The 18,935-nt window shown below is 42.0% G+C and overlaps 1 protein-coding gene across 1 annotated transcript in view; it reads left to right on the forward strand.

Annotated features, from left to right (window-relative positions):
• RCOR1 (REST corepressor 1) overlaps positions 1-18,935 on the forward strand; it is a 52,764-nt gene that overhangs the window by 13,431 nt on the left and 20,398 nt on the right. The window contains 3 exon segments of the mRNA XM_017851493.1: positions 7,071-7,123; positions 15,926-16,087; positions 17,092-17,210. Of these exon segments, the coding sequence (XP_017706982.1) occupies positions 7,071-7,123; positions 15,926-16,087; positions 17,092-17,210 (334 nt within the window).

The following is an 18,935-nucleotide window of genomic DNA, read 5'->3' on the forward strand; positions in this document are numbered from 1 at the left end:
CCCCCCCATAAAAAATCCTTTTTTTTTTTTTTTTTTTTTTTGAGACGGAGTCTTGCTCTGTCACCCAGGCTGGAGTGCAGTGGCACAGTCTCAGCTCACGGCAAGCTCCGCCTCCCGGATTCACGCTATTCTCCTGCCTCAGCCTCCCTAGTGACTGGGACTACAGGCGCCCGCCACCACGCCCGGCTAATTTAAAAAAATTTTTTTTTTTTTAAATTTTTAGTAGAAATGGGGTTTCACTGTGTTAGCCAGGATGGTCTCGATCTCCTGACTTCATGATCTGCCTGCCTCGGCCTCCCAAAGTGCTAGGATTACAGGGGTGAGCCATCGCACCTGGCCAAGAAATAGCATTTTTATAAAGAAAGTACATTTTGTTACCTACTTGGAAGGACTGGTTGATGAAATCCTCAGGCAGAATCTCTGGCTTGGCTTTTTGTGCTGTTTCCACCCCAGAGAGGGAGCATTCAGATGTTTACTGTAGTAATGTCTGTGTCCACCAGGTGGCACAGTTGCTTTACTTAAATTATTTAAACTCGTTTTGATTCTCAGCGAGTTGGAATAACTCATTTCTTATTTTAATAATAAAAGATGCCACATATTTGTTACTATATTTTTAAAGAGAATTTTGGCATGTTCAGTTGAGTGATGAGAGAGAAATTGATGTAATGTTTCCTCTGTGGTACCTAATGCTACAGCAAGTGTTTCAAAAATATTTTTTTTAAAAAGCTCTGAGAAGGCTATAAGCCTTGTCATCAGCCCACTATATGGTGCCAGCCTATTGCTCTGCATAGAATATGCAAGATCACACGGTGTTCTGAATATCTGCAGTATCTAGCGGGAGGGAAGGGTGAGTTAAGGTTACTGTGGCAATTTTCATCTGCATTCCTCTCTTCTTTTGCACTTGAGACTTACTGTGGGTACTAGGGCATTTAGTTCATTGAATTAAAATGAATATAGAAACAAGTAAAGTTTAGCATCCATCTGTTTTTTACCCCTGCTTTCCATCACTTCATCAACCACAGTTCTGTTAACTTCATTCAAGCTAGATACAGTATGTTGATTAGCCTTGGTTCCCTGTACCAAGGAGGCTGTTCTAATCTGAAGAGCTCTTCTGCCTCTATCTTCTGTCCTTAAGAGATAGAACTGTGTTGGCTGGTCCGAAGGTAGTGAGTTATCTCAACTGATTGTTTACAATTGCAGATGGAACTCCTTGTTCTACTCTCTTCCTGCTTCTCACTGCTGCACCCGGCTGGTCTTTTTTAAAAAAAGGAAGGGAGGGAAGGATTGTGCATAGAGGTTTTTGTTTGTTTGTTTTGTTTGGAGATGGAGTCTTGCCCTGTTGCCCAGGCTGGAGTGCAGTGGTGCAATCTTGGCTCACTGCAACCTCTGCCTCCCTGGTTCAAGTAATTCTTCTGTCTCAGCCTCCCGAGCAGCTGAGATTACAGGCACGAGCCACCATGCCCAGCTAATTTTTTTTTTTTTTTTTTTTTTGGTAGAGACGGGGTTTCACCGTGTTGGCCAGGCTGGTCTCAAACTCCTGACCTTGTGATCTGCCCACCTCAGCCTCCCAAAGTGCGGGGATTACAGGTGTGAGCCCCTGTGCCCAGCTGTGCATAGAGGTCGTAAACCTTATACCTTACCTGATATTTACCAGCTGTGTGACCCTAGCCAAATTACTTCTGTGAGCCTCAGTTTCTTTGTTTGTGAATGAGAGTGATAATGGAACTATCAGAGAAGATTTAGAAAAATCATTGTAAAGACCTTAAAACGATGGCTCATACATAATACATTCTCGGATGTTAGCTGTTGTTTCTGTTTATCAGAATAGCTGCTGAACCTTTAGGAAGCACTCCTTCATTGGTCATGATCATCATCTGCTGATTACTTGGCATTCCCATATTGTCCTACGTCTGTGTTGTTCTTTCTGTATTTGTTATCTTCTGTTACCTGTGTGTTGTCTCAAGCTACTGTGGGAAATCGGTTCATTTTTGCTTTTTATTTTGGCTTGCTGTTTAATACAGTGCTTTGTACATAGTAAGTTTAATTCAGTAAATGCTTGATTAGGCTTTTGGAATTTTGTAAACTTTCTTGAAGAATGAGGATTTCACATTCTGTCTTTAAGTGATATTATGAGGAAGCCCATAACTCATTCATCTGTGCTCTCCATAATGGTATAACAGTGGATGGATTCTTCTGCTTCTGACCGACAGATTGGAATATCAGCCAAGTTGCACAAGGCAGGCCCACTTTGCGTACCCTGTCAACATTGGGGAAGGGTGATGGGTGCAGATGCCCGGGCTGGTGGAAAGGTGCTGGCACTTTCTTAAGCAGCATGGATTTTGCTCATTGTTCTGATCAGCATTTACTTCATGAGTTCCTGCCCTCAGTGGCTCCTCACTTCCAGATTGGTGAATTTTTAATCAGTAAGGGGCAGAATTAAGATTGTTGTTGACAGAGTTGGAAAAATCCCCATGGATCCCTGTTTTCTTTGTTTAAGAGCAGTTTTTTGTAGGTAGTTTGTATTTCTCCTGCTCCTCTTCCTTCCTGTCTCACCTTCTATCCACTGACTTTCAAGCATCTGCTTATCTTTTGTTTTTTTATGAGGGTAGCTGGGAACACATTTTATTTTCTTAAAATAAGAGAAGCTTATTTTTGCTTCACTTAAGGTTGAAAGGATTTTTTTGCTTCACTTAAGGAAACCACGTGGGAGGTTTTGAAAAGTGCACTTTTCATTTTCATTGCTGCCCTACCAGCAGCTACGGGTATAACTCTGTAAAGGAACAGGGTAGGTGGTGGGAAGGGAATAGCCTCAGAAATTCTGAAAAGTATGGTAGACATCCATGTACCTTGATTAAAGAAAACAAAAGTTGAGCATTATGTAGAGCAGGAATACAGTAAGAGACAAGGTCTGTCAACAGCATTGCTTGTGCAGATGGCTATATTCTGAGTAAATTCTAGTCCAGAACCTTCTGTGAGGAGAGGAGGGAGGAGGAGTACCTACTGTGGTGTTGTTTTCTCAGTTAGGTGATAACCTGGCTTTATTGGCGAGAACTAATTCTTGGGAAGGTCAGGGCGTTGCTAAAGATAACATAGTCATACAGTGCTGACTGTGTGCCATGCACTGCTAGACAAACTCATTTTATTTTGAGACAGAGCCAGGATTTGACCTGGGTCTTTCTTACCCTGTATGTAATCCATGCTGCCTTTTATCTTGTGGGACAGGAAACCTCAAACGTTGACATTGTACATATTACAGCACCCCAGGCATTCATTCAGCAAATGTCTGTCTAATTTTTGTTGGACATTGGGAACAATGAAAAGAATGAGAAGTGTTTATTTGCTAGTAAGTATTAGATGGTAATTCCTTTTACAGATTAATTTTATTTCATCACAACTTTCCAAGCACCTAGTGGACACACCATGTGTCTTCATTTAAGTAGTTATAGTAGCGTGCTTTCTTCCTTTACTTTAGATTTGAGTCATCAGGGTGATCTCCAAGAAAATCTTTTTTTTTTTTTTTCTCCACAATAGGGTCTCGCTCTGTTGCCCAGGCTGGACTGCAGTGGCACGATCTCGGCTCATTGCAACCTCTGCCTCCTGGATTCAAGCGATTGTCCTACCTCAGCCTTCCAAGTAGCTGGGATTACAGGCATGCACCACCACACCCAGCTAATTTTTGTGTTTTTAGTAGAGATGGAGTTTCACCATGTTGGCCGGGCTGGTCTTGAACCCCTGACCTCAAATGATCCTCTTGCCTCGGCCTCCCAAAGTGCTGGGATTACTGGCGTGAGCCACTGCACCCGGCCATCTAAGAAAATCTAAAAAGTTACGTGACTTAAAGATCACCTTAGTAAGAATACCTTATTGTTTACAGTATGGCAGATGTCCTGTATAACTTCAGCTGCAGCATTTGGAATCTACTGTGTTACTGTCTTACTGTTCCTACCACCAGCTGATTCTTAAGTTAAAAAACAAAAGAGGAGATGAAAATGGAGTAGCATTCAACAAATACTTGTGTGTGTCTTACAATTTGTAGCTAAATCTAGTTGCAGACAGTGGGCACAGGCTTTACAGGCCTTGTTACTGATGTAGCAGGAGGGACTCTGAGGAGATAACATCTGCCCAAGAACCACGGGCAGGTCTAACCCCTGTGGTGGGCTACTCCAGGGACTCCTGCATCACTTGTTCAGCCTGTGAATGTGTTTGCTCAAAGATGATGTCACTGGTGATCATACATACATTCCTTACTCAGTTAAAGTAGAAAATAGTGTGCTCTCAGACTTGAGATTTTACAGCAGAAGCTTAAGGTTTATTTGTTGTTCATTTACCAAGTATGTATTAAAGGAAGGAACGCTTCAAGCCAGTTTTAGACAAGCAGACCCCCAGAGTTGACCCTCAGTTTACCGCAGGTTGTGTTCGCCTTCTGTCCTTACATATTCCTGAGTGCATCTCATGACCTGGTTTTTAATCAGCTGGCCTACCATCTGTTTCTAGGTCTGGTATGCTGCCATTTGCATCTCATCTCCTCCAGTATGAACCCCCACATTACCTGTGTCTCTCTGCAGGGTTCTGGCCCGGTATACAGAACCACCTGTTCAAGCAGCCTCATCTGACACTTTCAGAACCTTAGAGCACTTTTATTTGGCATAATCTACTGCATTGTGAAGTAAAAAGCAAGGGACACACTTCGGAGTAATTCCCTGCCCTGCTTTTTTTTTTTTTTTTTTTTTTTTTTTTTTTGAGATGAAGTCTTGCTCTGTCACCAAGGCTGGAGTGCAGTGGCACGATCTTGGCTCACTGCAACCTCAGCCTCCCAAGTAGCCGGGACTTCAGGCATGCGCCACCACACCCAGCTAATTTTTGTATGATTAGTAGAGATGAGGTTTTACCATGTTGGCCAGGGTGGTCTTGATCTCTTGACCTCCTGATCCACCCGCTTCAGCCTCCTGAAGTGTTGGGATTACAGGCGTGAGCCACCGCGCCTGGTCTTTGCCCTGCTTTTTAAAATCACCAGTTAGACTTTTGTGACAAACTGTGGTCATTTCATTTGTCATCTGCTGACTTTCAAGTAAGTTGAAATTTTACTGTAATCTGAGTGAAGTAACCAGTTTGTAACTATTTTAAATATTAAAACAAATGGAAAATTAGTGGTTTTATGTTAGAATTAATATTGAGCTGCAGTATATAATTAGTTGCTGTTTGAATTAGATAGACTTTTTCTTTTGTCAATGGAATATTTTCCCCCAATTTTTAGAATATATGCTTCTATAAGAGTTGGAATTCTTTTTCAAAATTGATTTCTGTTTCCTAAATTGGTTGACAGTTCTCCCAGAGCTGGGAGCATGCTTTTGGTATAATCGCATAGCAAACGGAGATGGAGAAGCTCAGACTTGTTAGGACTCCTCTGTTTACTCTTTGTGTCATAGTGGGAAATTGGCTCACTCTGAGCCTGTCTTCTGTGAGTTTGGCCATTGTACCTAGAGAGTAAGATTTAGGAGCCAAGAGGGAATAGGGACTAGTCAGGATTTTACTGCCTACCTTCATACAGTTCTGTACTACTTTATTATTTTTTTTTAGCTTGTGTTATTATTTTTTTAATTCATAAAGGAAAATCGTGCATGAACATATGGCAGTGCTATTGACTAGTGCATTATTTTTTCTTGTCCATTTGGGAAGAAAGATTAGAATATCCTCAGGGAGGAAACTGATTGATCTTTGGGGGTGGCAGCTTCTTCTAGAGGTTGAGTCAGTTCGTTTTCCTTGGTATTTTCCGTGGTACTTGAAAGCTAGCCACCTTGTATTGGAGGAGTACATATGTGAAAGCAAATACCAAGCATTGGGCCACGTAATCTATCTCTTCAGAATTTTTTAAAACGTAAGAATAGTTTGTTCATTATTCAACCTGAGCTGAGACTAAAATGACCCCAATTTCATATTTATTTTACTTATAAACATATTGTTTAAAGTAATACTTGTTTGTTGTAGAAAGTTTTAAGTAAAACTAAAGGTTTTGTCTTTCTTTTCCTTTTTTCTTTTTTTGAGACGGAGTCTTGCTCTGTTGCCAGGCTGGAGTGCAGTGGTGCAATCTCGGCTCACTACAACCTCTGCCTCCCGGGTTCAAGCGATTCTCCTGCCTCAACCTCCCGAGTAGCTGGGATTACTGGCGTGTGCCACCACACCCAGCTAATTTTTGTATTTTTAGTAGAGATGGGGTTCTGCCATGTTGGTCAGGTTGCTCTCGAACTCCAGACCTCAAAGTGATCCGCCTGCCTCAGCCTCCCAAAGTGCTGGGATTACAGGCGTGAGCCACCACATCTGGCCCTGACTAATTATTTTTAAAAATTATTTGTAGAGACAGGATCTCACTATGTTATCCAGGCTAATCTAGAACTCTAGGCCTCAGGGGATCCTCCCGCCTCAGCTTCTGAAGTGTTAGGATTACAGGCATGAGCCTTTGTTTTTCTCTTTTAAAGAAGACTCATAATCTCAGCACCAGGCAATAATTGCTGTTAGTATTTCAGAATATTCATTCAGATGTTTCTCTGTGGGATCAATAACTGTATTATAATGATTCTGTTTTGTTACTGTCTGTTCTTTTAGTCTTGTACATGACAAGTGTATTAGTCTGTTTTTATGCTGTTGGTAAAGACATTCCCAAGACTGGGAAGAAAAGGAGGTTTAATGGACTTACAGTTTCACATGGCTGGGAAGGCCTTATAGTCGTGGTGGAAGGTGAGGAGGAGCAAGTCATGTTTTACATGGATGGCAGCAGGCAAAGAGAGAGAGCTTGTGCAGGGAAACCCCCCTTTTTAAAACCATCAGATCTTGTGAGACTTACTATCAGGAGAAGAGCACAGGAAAGACCATCCTCCATGATTCAGTTACCTCCTATTGGGTCCCTCCCACAACACTTGGGAATTGTGGGAGATACAAATCAAGATGAGATTTGGATGGGGACACAGCCAAACCGTATTAGCAGGCCTGAAATATACACGTGTATCAATTCTAGTGGACCATAGGGTGTACTCTGTCCCTCAGTTTGTTTATTGGCGTTTCATCTTGTTTTTCAGTGGATGAATACATTGCCATTGCCAAAGAAAAGCATGGGTACAACATGGAACAGGTAATATCATGGTTTTCTTTCTTTTGCTGTTAAAAATGAGTATTTATAACTAAATAATTTTATTTTTTTCTTCTCTGTATTGAGTAGCAGTGTTTCCTCATTAGCAACTTTTTGGTAATTACTAGTAGTGTTACACAAACTCTGGTCTTCTTTTTCTTGTTCAAGATGAATATTAGAGGACCCTTTGATTTGAAAGGCACATCTGTGCATTTCAGCAGATCTACAGCCTTTAGGACACTGATTACTTAGTGATTACTAAGGAGCTGGATGCTTGAACATAGTGCTTTCTCATTTGAATATGTGATTTTTCATTCTTCTGGTTGTATAATGATGTTTTTTGACGCATGTTTTCACATTCTTACCTGAAGTGTTTTAATATTCACCATTTTGAATAATTTTCAGATTGTAAATGTTTGATTAAAGTCCCTCCCTTCCCCTCCCCTCCCATCCCCTCGCTTCCCCTCCCCTTCCTTGAGATGGAGTCTCGCTCGGCAACCAGGCTGGAATGCAATGGCGCATCTCAGCTCATTGCAACCTCTGCCTCTGGGGTTCAAGTAATTCTCGTGCCTCGGCCTCCCAAGTTGCTGGGATTACAGGCGCGCACCACCACGCCTGGCTAATTTTTTTATTTTCAGTAGAGAAGGGGCCTCCCAAAGTGTTGGGATTACAGGCGTGAGCCACTGTGCCCGGCCAAGATTTTCTTTTAAATGTTGTTTGGAATGTACTAACAAGAAATCCACAAGATTTATTTTTCTGCAAAAGTGTGATGATACCTTGTTTCAGCTTTAATGATTTACTTTAAACACATCAAGTTGGATTAATGCTTTCCATGGCATTAATCTAGATCTTAAAACCTGTAACTTACTGACATTTCTTATTTTTCTGAATGATGGAAGTTACCAAAAGTTTAGATTATGTGAAATTGTATACTTTCTTTTGGACTTGGCCTTACATTTAATTACTCTATCCTGGTCATTGAAGCTACTTCTAATTATTAGATGATTACAAAATATACCTGTATGAATTCTTAAGGATGGTAGTCTTGATCATTTCTCCTTTAAAAACGGTCATTAGTGGCCGGGTGCGGTGGCTCACACCTGTAATTCCAGCACTTTGGGAGGCTGAGGCGGGTGGATCACAAGGTCAGGAGATCAAGAACACCCTGGCTAACACAGTGAAACCCCATCTCTACTAAAAATACAAAAAAAAAAATAGCCGGGCGTGGTGGCGGGCGCCTGTAGTCCCAGCTACTCCGGAGGAGTAGAAGAATGGCGTGAAACTGGGAGGCGGAGCTTGCAGTGAGCTGAGATGGTGCCACTGCACTCCAGCCTTGGTGACAGAGCGAGACTCCATCTCAAAAAATAAATAAAAATAAAAAATAAAAAAAGACCATTAGCATGAAAATTCCCTATATTATAATTCCGGTGTAAAAATTATCATTAGCAAAGTATTGCTAGATTATCTCATCTTACCTCTTTTGTTGCTTGTTCTATTTCTACCATTTTTCTAAGCTGAGACCTTTATATATCATATATATATAACATATATATAATTTTTAAAAGAGTAACACAATTGTGCTTTCATAAATTACTTTCTTCGTTTATATATTGAGGCAGTAAAGTGTGGTACTTGAAGAGCACAGATCCTAGAACCATGCTGGTTCTGTGACCAGTGGCAAGGAAAGTCAGTGCCTCAGAGAAGACCTTCAGTTTATACTCAGGCTGATCCTCAGCATGGAGGCAAGCCTACAACTAAAAGAAAGCAAAACCTTAGTAAAAACATAGCAAACCCTGAGGAAGTGTGATTATGAGTTACTACATTATTAGATTCAGATGTCTAGGTTTTAACAGAAAAATCACAGAGCATACAAAGAAATGGTAAATTTATGCCCATTCAGTAGAAAAAAATTAATCAACAGAAATTGTCCCTGGGAAAAGACCTTAGTGGCAGATCTACTAGGCAAATATTTTAATACAACTATCTTAAAGATATTTTTAAAGAACTAATAGAAGATACAGAAAAAGTCAAGAAAATGATGTATGAACAAATGAAAATAACAGTAAGGAAATGGAAAACCTAAAAGGAAACCAAATTGAAATTCTAGAGCTTAAACACTGGAAATGAAAAATTCACTAGACATGCTCAAAGGCGGATTTGAAGAGTCCCAAGAAAGAATAAGAAAGAACGTGAAGAAAGGACAGTGGCAATGATTCGAGTCTGAGCAGCCGGATGAGAAAAGATTGAAGAGTAACCAGAGCCTAAGGTACCCTAGGAACACATTGAGTGGACTAACATATGCATGTGAAAGTTGCGTAAGGGGTAAGAGAAAGAGATAGGAACAGAGAAATTATTTGAAGAAATAGTGGCCAAAAACTTCACAAATATGATGAAAGACGTGAATATAAACATCCAAGAAACTCAGTGAACTCCAGGTAGGATAAACTCAAACTCACCAAAGCACATAAGGAAAGTTTGAAAAGAGAGAGAATTTTGATAGCAGCAAGAGAGAACTAACCTATTACATACAAGGGATCCTGAATAAGCTTGTTAGGGTATTTCTTGTCAAAACCTTTGGAAGCCAGAGGAAGTGGGCTAATATATTCAAAGCAGCAAGAGAAGAAAACTGTCAACTAAGAATTCTGTATCTGAGAAAATGCTTTCAAAAGTAAAGGGGAGAAATGAGGATATTCTTAATTAAAAGCTGCTGGAGAGTCTCTCTGAAGAGGCCATAGTGGAGCTGAACTTGTGAACTGGTAATCCCATTGTCTATAAATTGGACAAGAACTTGAAGCCCATCAAGCCCATGAATGAAAAAAGTTCCTGGGGGATGAAGAGACCGTGCATAAAGCCATGGAAGCTGTGGCTGCCCAGGGCAAGGCCCAGAAGTGAAGGCCAGCAAGCTGACTGCTCTCTCAAGGAACACTCCCTGCCCAACCATTCTTCTTCACCTCCTTTCTGCACATGCCACACTGACCACATCTGTAGGCATCTTATGTTGCAGCTGCAGATGGGAACTCGTGGTTCCCATTTTCATTGTAACCATTTTTGTCTCCTGCACCCACTTGCTTCATATAATCTAGTCAGAATAGCACCTCTGGTGCAGGGAGAAAGTTCCCCTTATCCAAGAGAGTTGAGAGGTGGTGACTTGGGCTTTTGCCAGGGCTTTGTTTACTAAGGACCTTTGCGGGAGGAGCCATGCTGTCATGACCAAGGAGGAGAAGCAAAGAGAGCCTGTTTGACCCCAGGAGCCAATCCTGTACTCTTCTCTAGTCAGACTACTGTCAGGAGAGCTCTGCTCATTCCAGTGGAAGATGGCTATAATCTGCACAGTGATGTGAAAAAACAACCATTTCCTCCCTGACCCCAGGGAAAGTGGCTCTAGAAGGTTGAGAGCAATCCTGTATTAAGTTCATGTGTTAGATTTACTTTTCCAAAAAATTGTATGTAAAATAATACGAAACAAAACCCTTCTGGGATTTTTTATTTTATTTTATTTTATTTTATTTTTATTTTTTGAGACGGAGTCTCACTCTGTCACCCAGGCTGGAGTGCAGTGACACAATCTCGGCTCACTGCAAGCTCCGCCTCCCGGGTTCACACCATTCTCCTGCCTCAGCTTCCCGTGTAGCTGAGACTACAGGTGCCCGTCACTGCACCTGGCTAATTTTTTAAAAATTTTTTTTAGTTTTAGTAGAGACGGAGTTTCACTGTGTTAGCCAGGATGGTCTCAATCTCCTGACCCCGTGATCAACCCGTCTCAGCCTCCCAAAGTGCTGGGATTACAGGCATGAGCCACTGCGCCTGGACTTATTTTATTTTTTTGAGGTGGAGTCTCGCTCTGTCACCCAGGCTGGAGGGCAATGGTGCGATCTCGGCTCACTGCATCCTCTGCCTCTCGGGTTCAAACGATTCTCTTGCCTCAGCCTCTTGAGTAGCTGGGATTACAGGTGCCCGCCACCATGCCTGGCTAATTTTTGTGTTTTTAGTAGAGACAGGGTTTCACCATGTTGGTCAGGCTGGTCTCGAACTCCTGACCTCATGATCCACCCACATCGGCCTCCCAAAGTGCTAGGATTACAGGCGTGAGCCACTGCGCCCAGCCCCCTTCTGGAATTTTTGGTGGCAGTTGAAATGGTCCCACATGTGGTCATCAGAAAATAAGCCATTCCATCCTGGACAACATGGCAAAATCCTGTCTCTAGAAAAAAATTAAAAGCCAGGCATGGTGGTATGTGTCTGTGGTCCCAGCTACTTGGGAGGATGAGGTGGGAGGGTTAGTTGAGCCCAGGAGGTTGAAACCAGCATGGGCAATATAGTGACACCTCATCTCTACAAAAAATTTTAAAATCACCTAAATGTGGTAGTGTGTGCCTGTAGTCTCAGCTACTCTGGAGGCCGAGGTGGGAAGATCGCTTGAGCCTGGAAGGCAGAGGTTGCAGTGAGCCAAGATCATGTCATTGCACTCTAGATCACAACTCTGTATCAACAACAACAAAAAAATAAAAATAAAAAAAGGAAAAGAAGCCATTCCTCACACCAATATGGGATAAACTTCTTGACCTCTAAGGGGTAGGATTGCATCCTGCTATGGGTTTTCGAATCTCTCCCCTACCTTGTTTTGTGGCAGTGAAATGCCTCTTGATCATGTCCAAATATGTCTTTCACTGACTGATTTCTAAATCGTGTTCTGATTGCTTGGCTCTGCCATGTGGACCCAGTATTCATTTTGAGCATAACTGTACTAAATCTTTCTTTCTAGATCAGTGTAATAAAGGCCTAATGTGCAATTTAAAATAAATAAAAACTTGTGTCTTTTTGTTTGTTTTGTTTTGAGACAAGGTCTTGCTCTGTTACCCATGCTGGAGTGCAGTAGTGTGATCATAGCTCACTGCAGCCTCAAACCCCTGGGCTGAGTCAAGCAGTCCTCCTGCCTCAGCCCCTCAAGTAGCTGCAATTACAGGCGTGCACCACCATGCCTGGCTAACTTGTTGTTTGTTTGTTTTTCGTAGATTCGTGGTCTTGCTACGTTCCCTAGGCTGGTCTCCAACTTCTGAGCTCAAGTGATCCTCTCACCTTGGCCTCCCAGAGTGCTGAGGTTACAGGTGTGAGCCACAACACCCAGCCTCAGAAAATAGTTATAGAATATATATACAACGAAATGGAAAGAAATTTAAATCTTTCACTATAAATAATCAACAAAACATAAAAATGAGACTGGACGTGGTGGCTCGCACCTATAATCCCAGCATTTTGGGCAGATCACTTGAGCTCAGGAGTTGGAGACCAACCTGGGCAACATGGCGAAACCCTGTCTCTACAAAAAAAAAATTAGCTGCACATGGTGGCATGCACCTGTAGTCCCACCTGCTCAGGAGGCTGAATCAGGAGGATTGCTTGAGCCTGGAAGGGAGAAGGTTGCAGTGAGCCAAGATCATGCCGTTGCTCCTCCAGCCTGAGCAATGAGAGTGAAACCCTGTCTCAAAAATAAAATAAAATAAAATAAAAAGACAGTAATTCAGGAAATGAAGGACATGAAAAGCTTTAAGGAGTATACGAAACAAATAGCCAAATGACAAAAGTTCCTCCTTATCAGTGATTCCTTTAAATATAAATGGATTAAACTTTCCAAAGGACAGATTGTCAGAATGGGTAAAAAATACAGAATCCCACTATATACAAGAGATTAACATTAGCTTCGAAGACACAGTTTTAAAGTGAAAGGGTGGAAAATGGTATCCCATGCAAGTAGTAACCAAAAGAAAGCAGGAGTGATTATAATAATATCAGTCAAAATAGACTTTAAATTTAAAAAGGTTATAAGAGACAAGGACACTCACTGTTGGTAGGAATGTAAAATGGTACACCTGGTGGGGAAAACAGGATGGCAGCTCCTTAAAAAATTAAAAATAGAATTACTATATTATCTACCAATTATACTTCTGGCCAAAGTGGGTAGATCACTTGAGCCCAGGAGTTCAAGACCAGCCTGGGCAACATGGCAAAACCCTGTCTCTACAAAAAGTACAAGAAATTTGTCTGGGAATGGTGACTCACGCCTGTAATCCCAGTGCTTTGGGAGGCCGAGGCGGGTGGATCGCGAGGTCAGGAGATCAAGACCATCCTGGCCAACATGGTGAAACCCCATCTCTACTAAAAATAAAAAAAAAAAATTAGCTGGACGTGGTGGCAGGTGCCTGTAGTCCCAGCCTCTCAGGAGGCTGAGGCAGGAGAATGGCGTGAACCCGGGAGGCGGAGCTTGCAGTAAGCCGAGATTGTTCCACTGCACTCCAGCCTGAGCAACAGAGCAAGACTCCATCTCAAAAGAAAAAAAAAAAGAAATTAGCCAGGTGTGGTGGCATGTGCCTGTAATCCCAGCTACTTGGGAGGCTGAGGCAATCAAGGATGATCACCTGGCCCTGGGAGGTGGAGGTTGCAGTGAGTACCACTGCACTCTGGCCTGCGTGACAGAGCCAGACTCTGCCCCAAATAATAATAATAATAATAGTAATAATAAATTCAAAAAATTTTTTTTTGGCCTGTGCGCGGTGGGCTCAAGCCTGTAATCCCAGCACTTTGGCGAGGGCCGAGACGGGCGATCACGAGGTCAGGAGATCGAGACCATCCTGGCTAACACGGTGAAACCCCGTCTCTACTAAAATACAAAAAACTGCTGGGCGATGGCGGGCGGCCTGTAGTCCCAGCTACTCGGGAGGCTGAGGCAGGAGAATGGCGTAAACCCGGGAGGCGGAGCTTTGCAGTAGCTGAGATCTGGCCACTGCGCTCCAGTCCAGGCGACAGAGCGAGACTCCGCCTCAAAAAAAAAAAAAAAAAAAAAAAAAAATTTTTTTTTGAGACAGAGTTTCACTCTTTGTCACCGGGCTGGAGTGCATGGCATGATCTCGACTTACTGCCAACCTCCACCTTCCCAGGTTCAAGTGTTCTCTTGCCTCAGCCTCCCAAGTAGCTGGGATTATAAAGCGCAAGCCACCACACTTGGCTAATTTTGTGTTTTAGTAGAGATGGGGTTTCACCATGTTGGCCAGGCTGATCTTGAACTCCTGACCTCAGGTTATTTGCCCACCTCGGCCTCCCAAAGTGCTGGGATTACTGGCGTGAGCGACCACACCCGATCAATAATAATAATAATCTTTTTTTTTTTTTTTTTGAGACAGAGTCTCGCTCTGTCGCCCAGGCTGGAGTGCAGTGGCTGGATCTCAGCTCACTGCAAGCTCCGCCTCCCGGGTTTACGCCATTCTCCTGCCTCAGCCTCCCGAGTAGCTGGGACTACAGGCGCCTGCCACCTTGCCTGGCTAGATTTTTGTATTTTTTAGTAGAGACGGGGTTTCACCGTGTTAGCCAGGATGGTCTTGATCTTCTGACCTCGTGATCCGCCCGTCTCGAAGACAGAAAGTCGAATGATAGTTGTCAGGGCTGGGGGTTGGGAGGAAGAGGGAGAGGGAATAGGAACTGTTGTTTAATGGGTACAGAGTTTCCCTATTACAAGTTGAAAAGAGCTCTGGAGATGGGTATTGGGATGACTGTGCAACATTATGAATGTATTTAATACTACTGAACTGTTCACTTGGATGGTTAGGTGGATAAAATTTATGTTATTTTTTTTTTCTTTTTTTTTTTGAGACAGAGTCTCGCTCTGCTGCCCAGGCTAGAGTGCAGTGGCGCGATCTCGGCTCACTGTAACCTATGCCTCCCTGGTTCAAGTGATTCTCCTCCCTCAGCCTCCTGAATAGCTATGATTACAGGCACGCGCTACCACACTCAGTTAATTTTTTGTATTTTTAGTAGAGTCTTTTGTAGAGGGTTTCGTCATGTTGACCAGGCTGCTCTCAAACTCCTGACCTCAGATGATCCGCCTGCCTTGGCCTCCCAAAGTGCTGGGATTACAGGCATGAGCCACTGCGCCTGGCCGAAATCAAGTTTCTATTAGAAAAATGGAATGGCAGTAATAAATCCTCCCTCCCTCCCTTGACGAGTCTCTGTCACCCAAGCTGGAACAACCTCTGCCTCCCAGGTTCAAGTGATTCTCCTACCTCAGCCTTCTGAATTGGTGGGACTACAGGCATGCGCCACTATGCCCAGCTAATTTTTTTTTGAATTTTTAGTAGAGAGAGGGTTTCACCATGTTGGCCAGGCTAGTCTTGAACTCCTGACCTCATGTGATCCACCTACCTCGGCCTCCCAAAGTGCTGGGATTACAGGTGTGAGCCACCACACCCAGCCAGTTTCTAAGGAGTGAAAGCCAGTATTCATTTTTCATTTCATCTCTTTATGTTCATGCTAATTTTTAACTATTTTAGAATAATTGTTTGTAGATAGTTTCTCTGTGACCACTTCCCTGATGATACCTATGTTGCCATACCTAACAAGTATCACCTTCCCTTGTTGCTGTACCTAACAAGTTATCACCATCCTGAATTGTATACTTATCGTTTCCAAGAAAAATATTTTTATTGTATGTGTAATTTCCAATTAAAACATACTCTATTTTGTTTGAAAATTAAATAATTTATTTAAATTGCTTCACTCTTTCTTGATACTTATACCTATATTAAAAGACATACCTACAATAAAAATTACGTCACCTGAAAAAAAAAGTATGTTGTGTGTATGTTACCACAATTACAAAGAATAGAAAAAGGGGCATCTGACAATGTCTGCCGCCACTTAGAACTGTATATGAGTGAGTTTGTCTAAATATGAAGTAGTTCTCACTTTTCTTTTTTTGGTCTCATTTCCATTTTCGTTGTTTTTTGATCAAAAATTTCACTGATATGATTTTTGTAGGCTCTTGGGATGCTCTTCTGGCATAAACATAATATCGAAAAGTCGTTGGCTGATTTGCCCAACTTTACCCCTTTCCCAGATGAGTGGACTGTGGAAGATAAAGTCTTATTTGAGCAAGCCTTTAGTTTTCATGGGAAAACTTTTCATAGAATCCAACAAATGGTAAGTAGATGAGACCACTGAGTTCTAACTAGTTTTTTCTCCTAGCTACTCTCTTCTGCAGCATACTTGAGATAGGGATATCATACTCAAACATAAATATTCCCATTTTTGATAAAGTTCCCCTTTAGAAGATTCAGCTTAGTACGTGCTGCTCTGTGGATAGGAGTTTCCCAGTTACAGGAGTAAAGTGCTTCTAGCACTTCCCATCCTATCATCTGTGATTGGACCCTCCCCACCCGCCCCAGTCCCTCTTGTTGGGACTCCCAAAAGATTAGACCCATACGAAAGATTTTTTTTTTTTAGATGGAGTCTCGCTCTGTCACCAGGCTGGAGTACAGTGGCGCGATCTTGACTCACTGCAGCCTCCACCTCCCGGGTTCAAGTGATTTTTGTGCCTCAGCCTCCTGAGTAACTGGGACTACAGGCGCATGCCACCACGCCCGGCGAATTTTTTTGTATCTTTAGTAGAGACAGGGTTTCACCATATTAGCCAAAATGGTCTCAATCTTCTGACCTCACGATCTGCCCGCCTCAGCCTCCCAAAATGCTGGGATTACAGGCGTGAGCCACCGCGCCCAGCACAAAAGATCTTTCATGGTTGTCTGAGGTGGTGCCTCAAGGGGCTCTGTCTGCTTGGGGACAGCTGACTTATCATTTACATTCTGGAAAACTCTTTGGTAGACTCCTACTTAAAAGCTTACTGACATTTGCATTAAGTGTTAAAATTAATTTTCAAAAAAAATAAACAAGTTTTATTTAAGGACATTGGGTGTGTGAAAACTCTTGATTCATCTTGAATTGGTTTTCATTGACTAAGTTTCACTTACAAACTTCAGTAATTTAAAATGTCTATTGATAAGAATCCATTTATCAATTTTTTCTTATCAGAAAAAAGGGCTATGGCTTCAGACATAGAGGAGTGATCCTTATTAAAGGTATCTAAGCGTTTGAGTTTTCAAGATTACTTTTATATTCAAATAAACCAACTCATTTTTTATGTTTAGCTGCCTGATAAATCTATAGCAAGTCTGGTAAAATTTTACTATTCTTGGAAGAAGACAAGGACTAAAACTAGTGTGATGGATCGCCATGCCCGGAAACAAAAACGGGAGCGGGAGGAGAGGTGAGCACGTGGCTGGGGTGTTGTCTAACCACTTAGGGGACTATCTAAGAGCCCCAGATACACAAAGGCAAGGCAGAATGACTGGTGTTCTCCCCGTGCCTTCCCGGTGGAACTGCATGTTCATGAGATGTATTAGAGTGTGTTACATTATTCAGGGATTTTTTTCTCACCACTCTTTCCCTGCAGTCAGTGAACTTCCATTTTGAGTCAGTTAACTTTGACCCATTTTTTTTCCTGCCCCTTTAGAAGGGGTGGCTCCTTTTTAATAAAAAAATCTTTTATTTTGTAGTTTGAGGTTTAATATGGCATATTTTACAAGATTCATTTGGTGTGTTTTACCTTTGTCATGTGGAAACAAAATACAACAATACAATTTAGAGTTGCTGCTTCTTTTTTTGACCATCTGTTTTTTGTGTGTGAATGAGAAAGAGAAACAGTTTATGATTTTTTTTTTTTTTGAGACAAGTCTTGCTCTGTCGCCCAGGCTGGAGTGCAGTGGCGCGATCTCGGCTCACTGCAAGCTCCGCCTTTCTGCAAGCTCCCAGGTTCACGCCATTCTCCTGCTTCAGCCTCCCAAGTAGCTGGGACTACAGGCACCCACCACCTTGCCTGGCTAATTTTTTTGTATTTTTAGTAGAGACGGGATTTCACCATGTTAGCCAGGATGGTCTCGATCTCCTGACCTCATGATCCGCCTGCCTCAGCCTCCCAAAGTGTTGGGATTACAGGCTTGAGCCACCGCGCCCGGCCTATAATTTCTTAGTAAGGATGTTAGTTTTAAGGATAGCTTAGTATGGAGAATACTTCTTAACCATCACTTCCTCAGTCTTATATGTAGTTTAGAGAAGTGGAAATGGCCAACTCACACTCAGAAATGGGTTCTAGTCTGAGCTCTGAAGATTCCACTAACATGCCACAGGCTACACTGGGATGTTTAAGGTCTTTCATTTATTTTTTAACATAGTAAAATTGTACATACAGGCAGGTGAGTTCAACATGCGTCTTCCCCAAGCCTCTTGTTTTCCTTAAGTCTAAAATGAAGATGTTTGAAGTCCAGAAGGCAGCATGCAGACCTAATGGTTTTCTTGTTAAAATGGTGAGAGATATAGGTAGGTTTTAAAAAATCCTATTTTCCACATTTCCTGTCATATTTTTATCAATAATAAAAAAAAATGAGGGAGGATGAAATATATGGTCCCCGGCGTCCCATCTCAGGATGGAATTTTATCATTTCAAATGAAAAAGTAACATGTGAGAACACATTGAAAGTTGAGTATCACTTTTGGAGAATTCAAACCTCTTGGCCCAAGTATAAATTGAGAGTGATGTTAGGAACATCTCCAAAGCTCTTTTCAATTGTAAGAGCCTATACAATTATTGACTATGATACATCTGCATATTTTTGCCTCCAACTTACATACTAGTAGGTCTATTTAGGGATGAGTACTCTCAGTAATTTTTAATGAAGCTTTTTCATTTCCCTAGTTTACTGTCTGTATAGTAAGTCTGTTACTACAAGCAGGTGCAGTTTACTAAACCGCAATCAAAATTAAATAATACAGAATGGGATTGGATATCCTTGAGTACGAAATGAGAATACCTGCCAACACTTCCATTCTTACTCCCTGGAAGCTTGCTTGCTTGCTTGCTTGCTTGCTTTCTTTCTTTCTTTCTTTCTTTCTTTCTTTCTTTCTTTCTTTCTTTCTTTCTTTTTTTTTTTTTTTT

The sequence above is a fragment of the Rhinopithecus bieti genome, unplaced genomic scaffold, assembly GCF_001698545.2.
Source record: "Rhinopithecus bieti isolate Rb0 unplaced genomic scaffold, ASM169854v2 scaffold_34310, whole genome shotgun sequence".
NCBI classification, from domain to species: domain Eukaryota; kingdom Metazoa; phylum Chordata; class Mammalia; order Primates; family Cercopithecidae; genus Rhinopithecus; species Rhinopithecus bieti.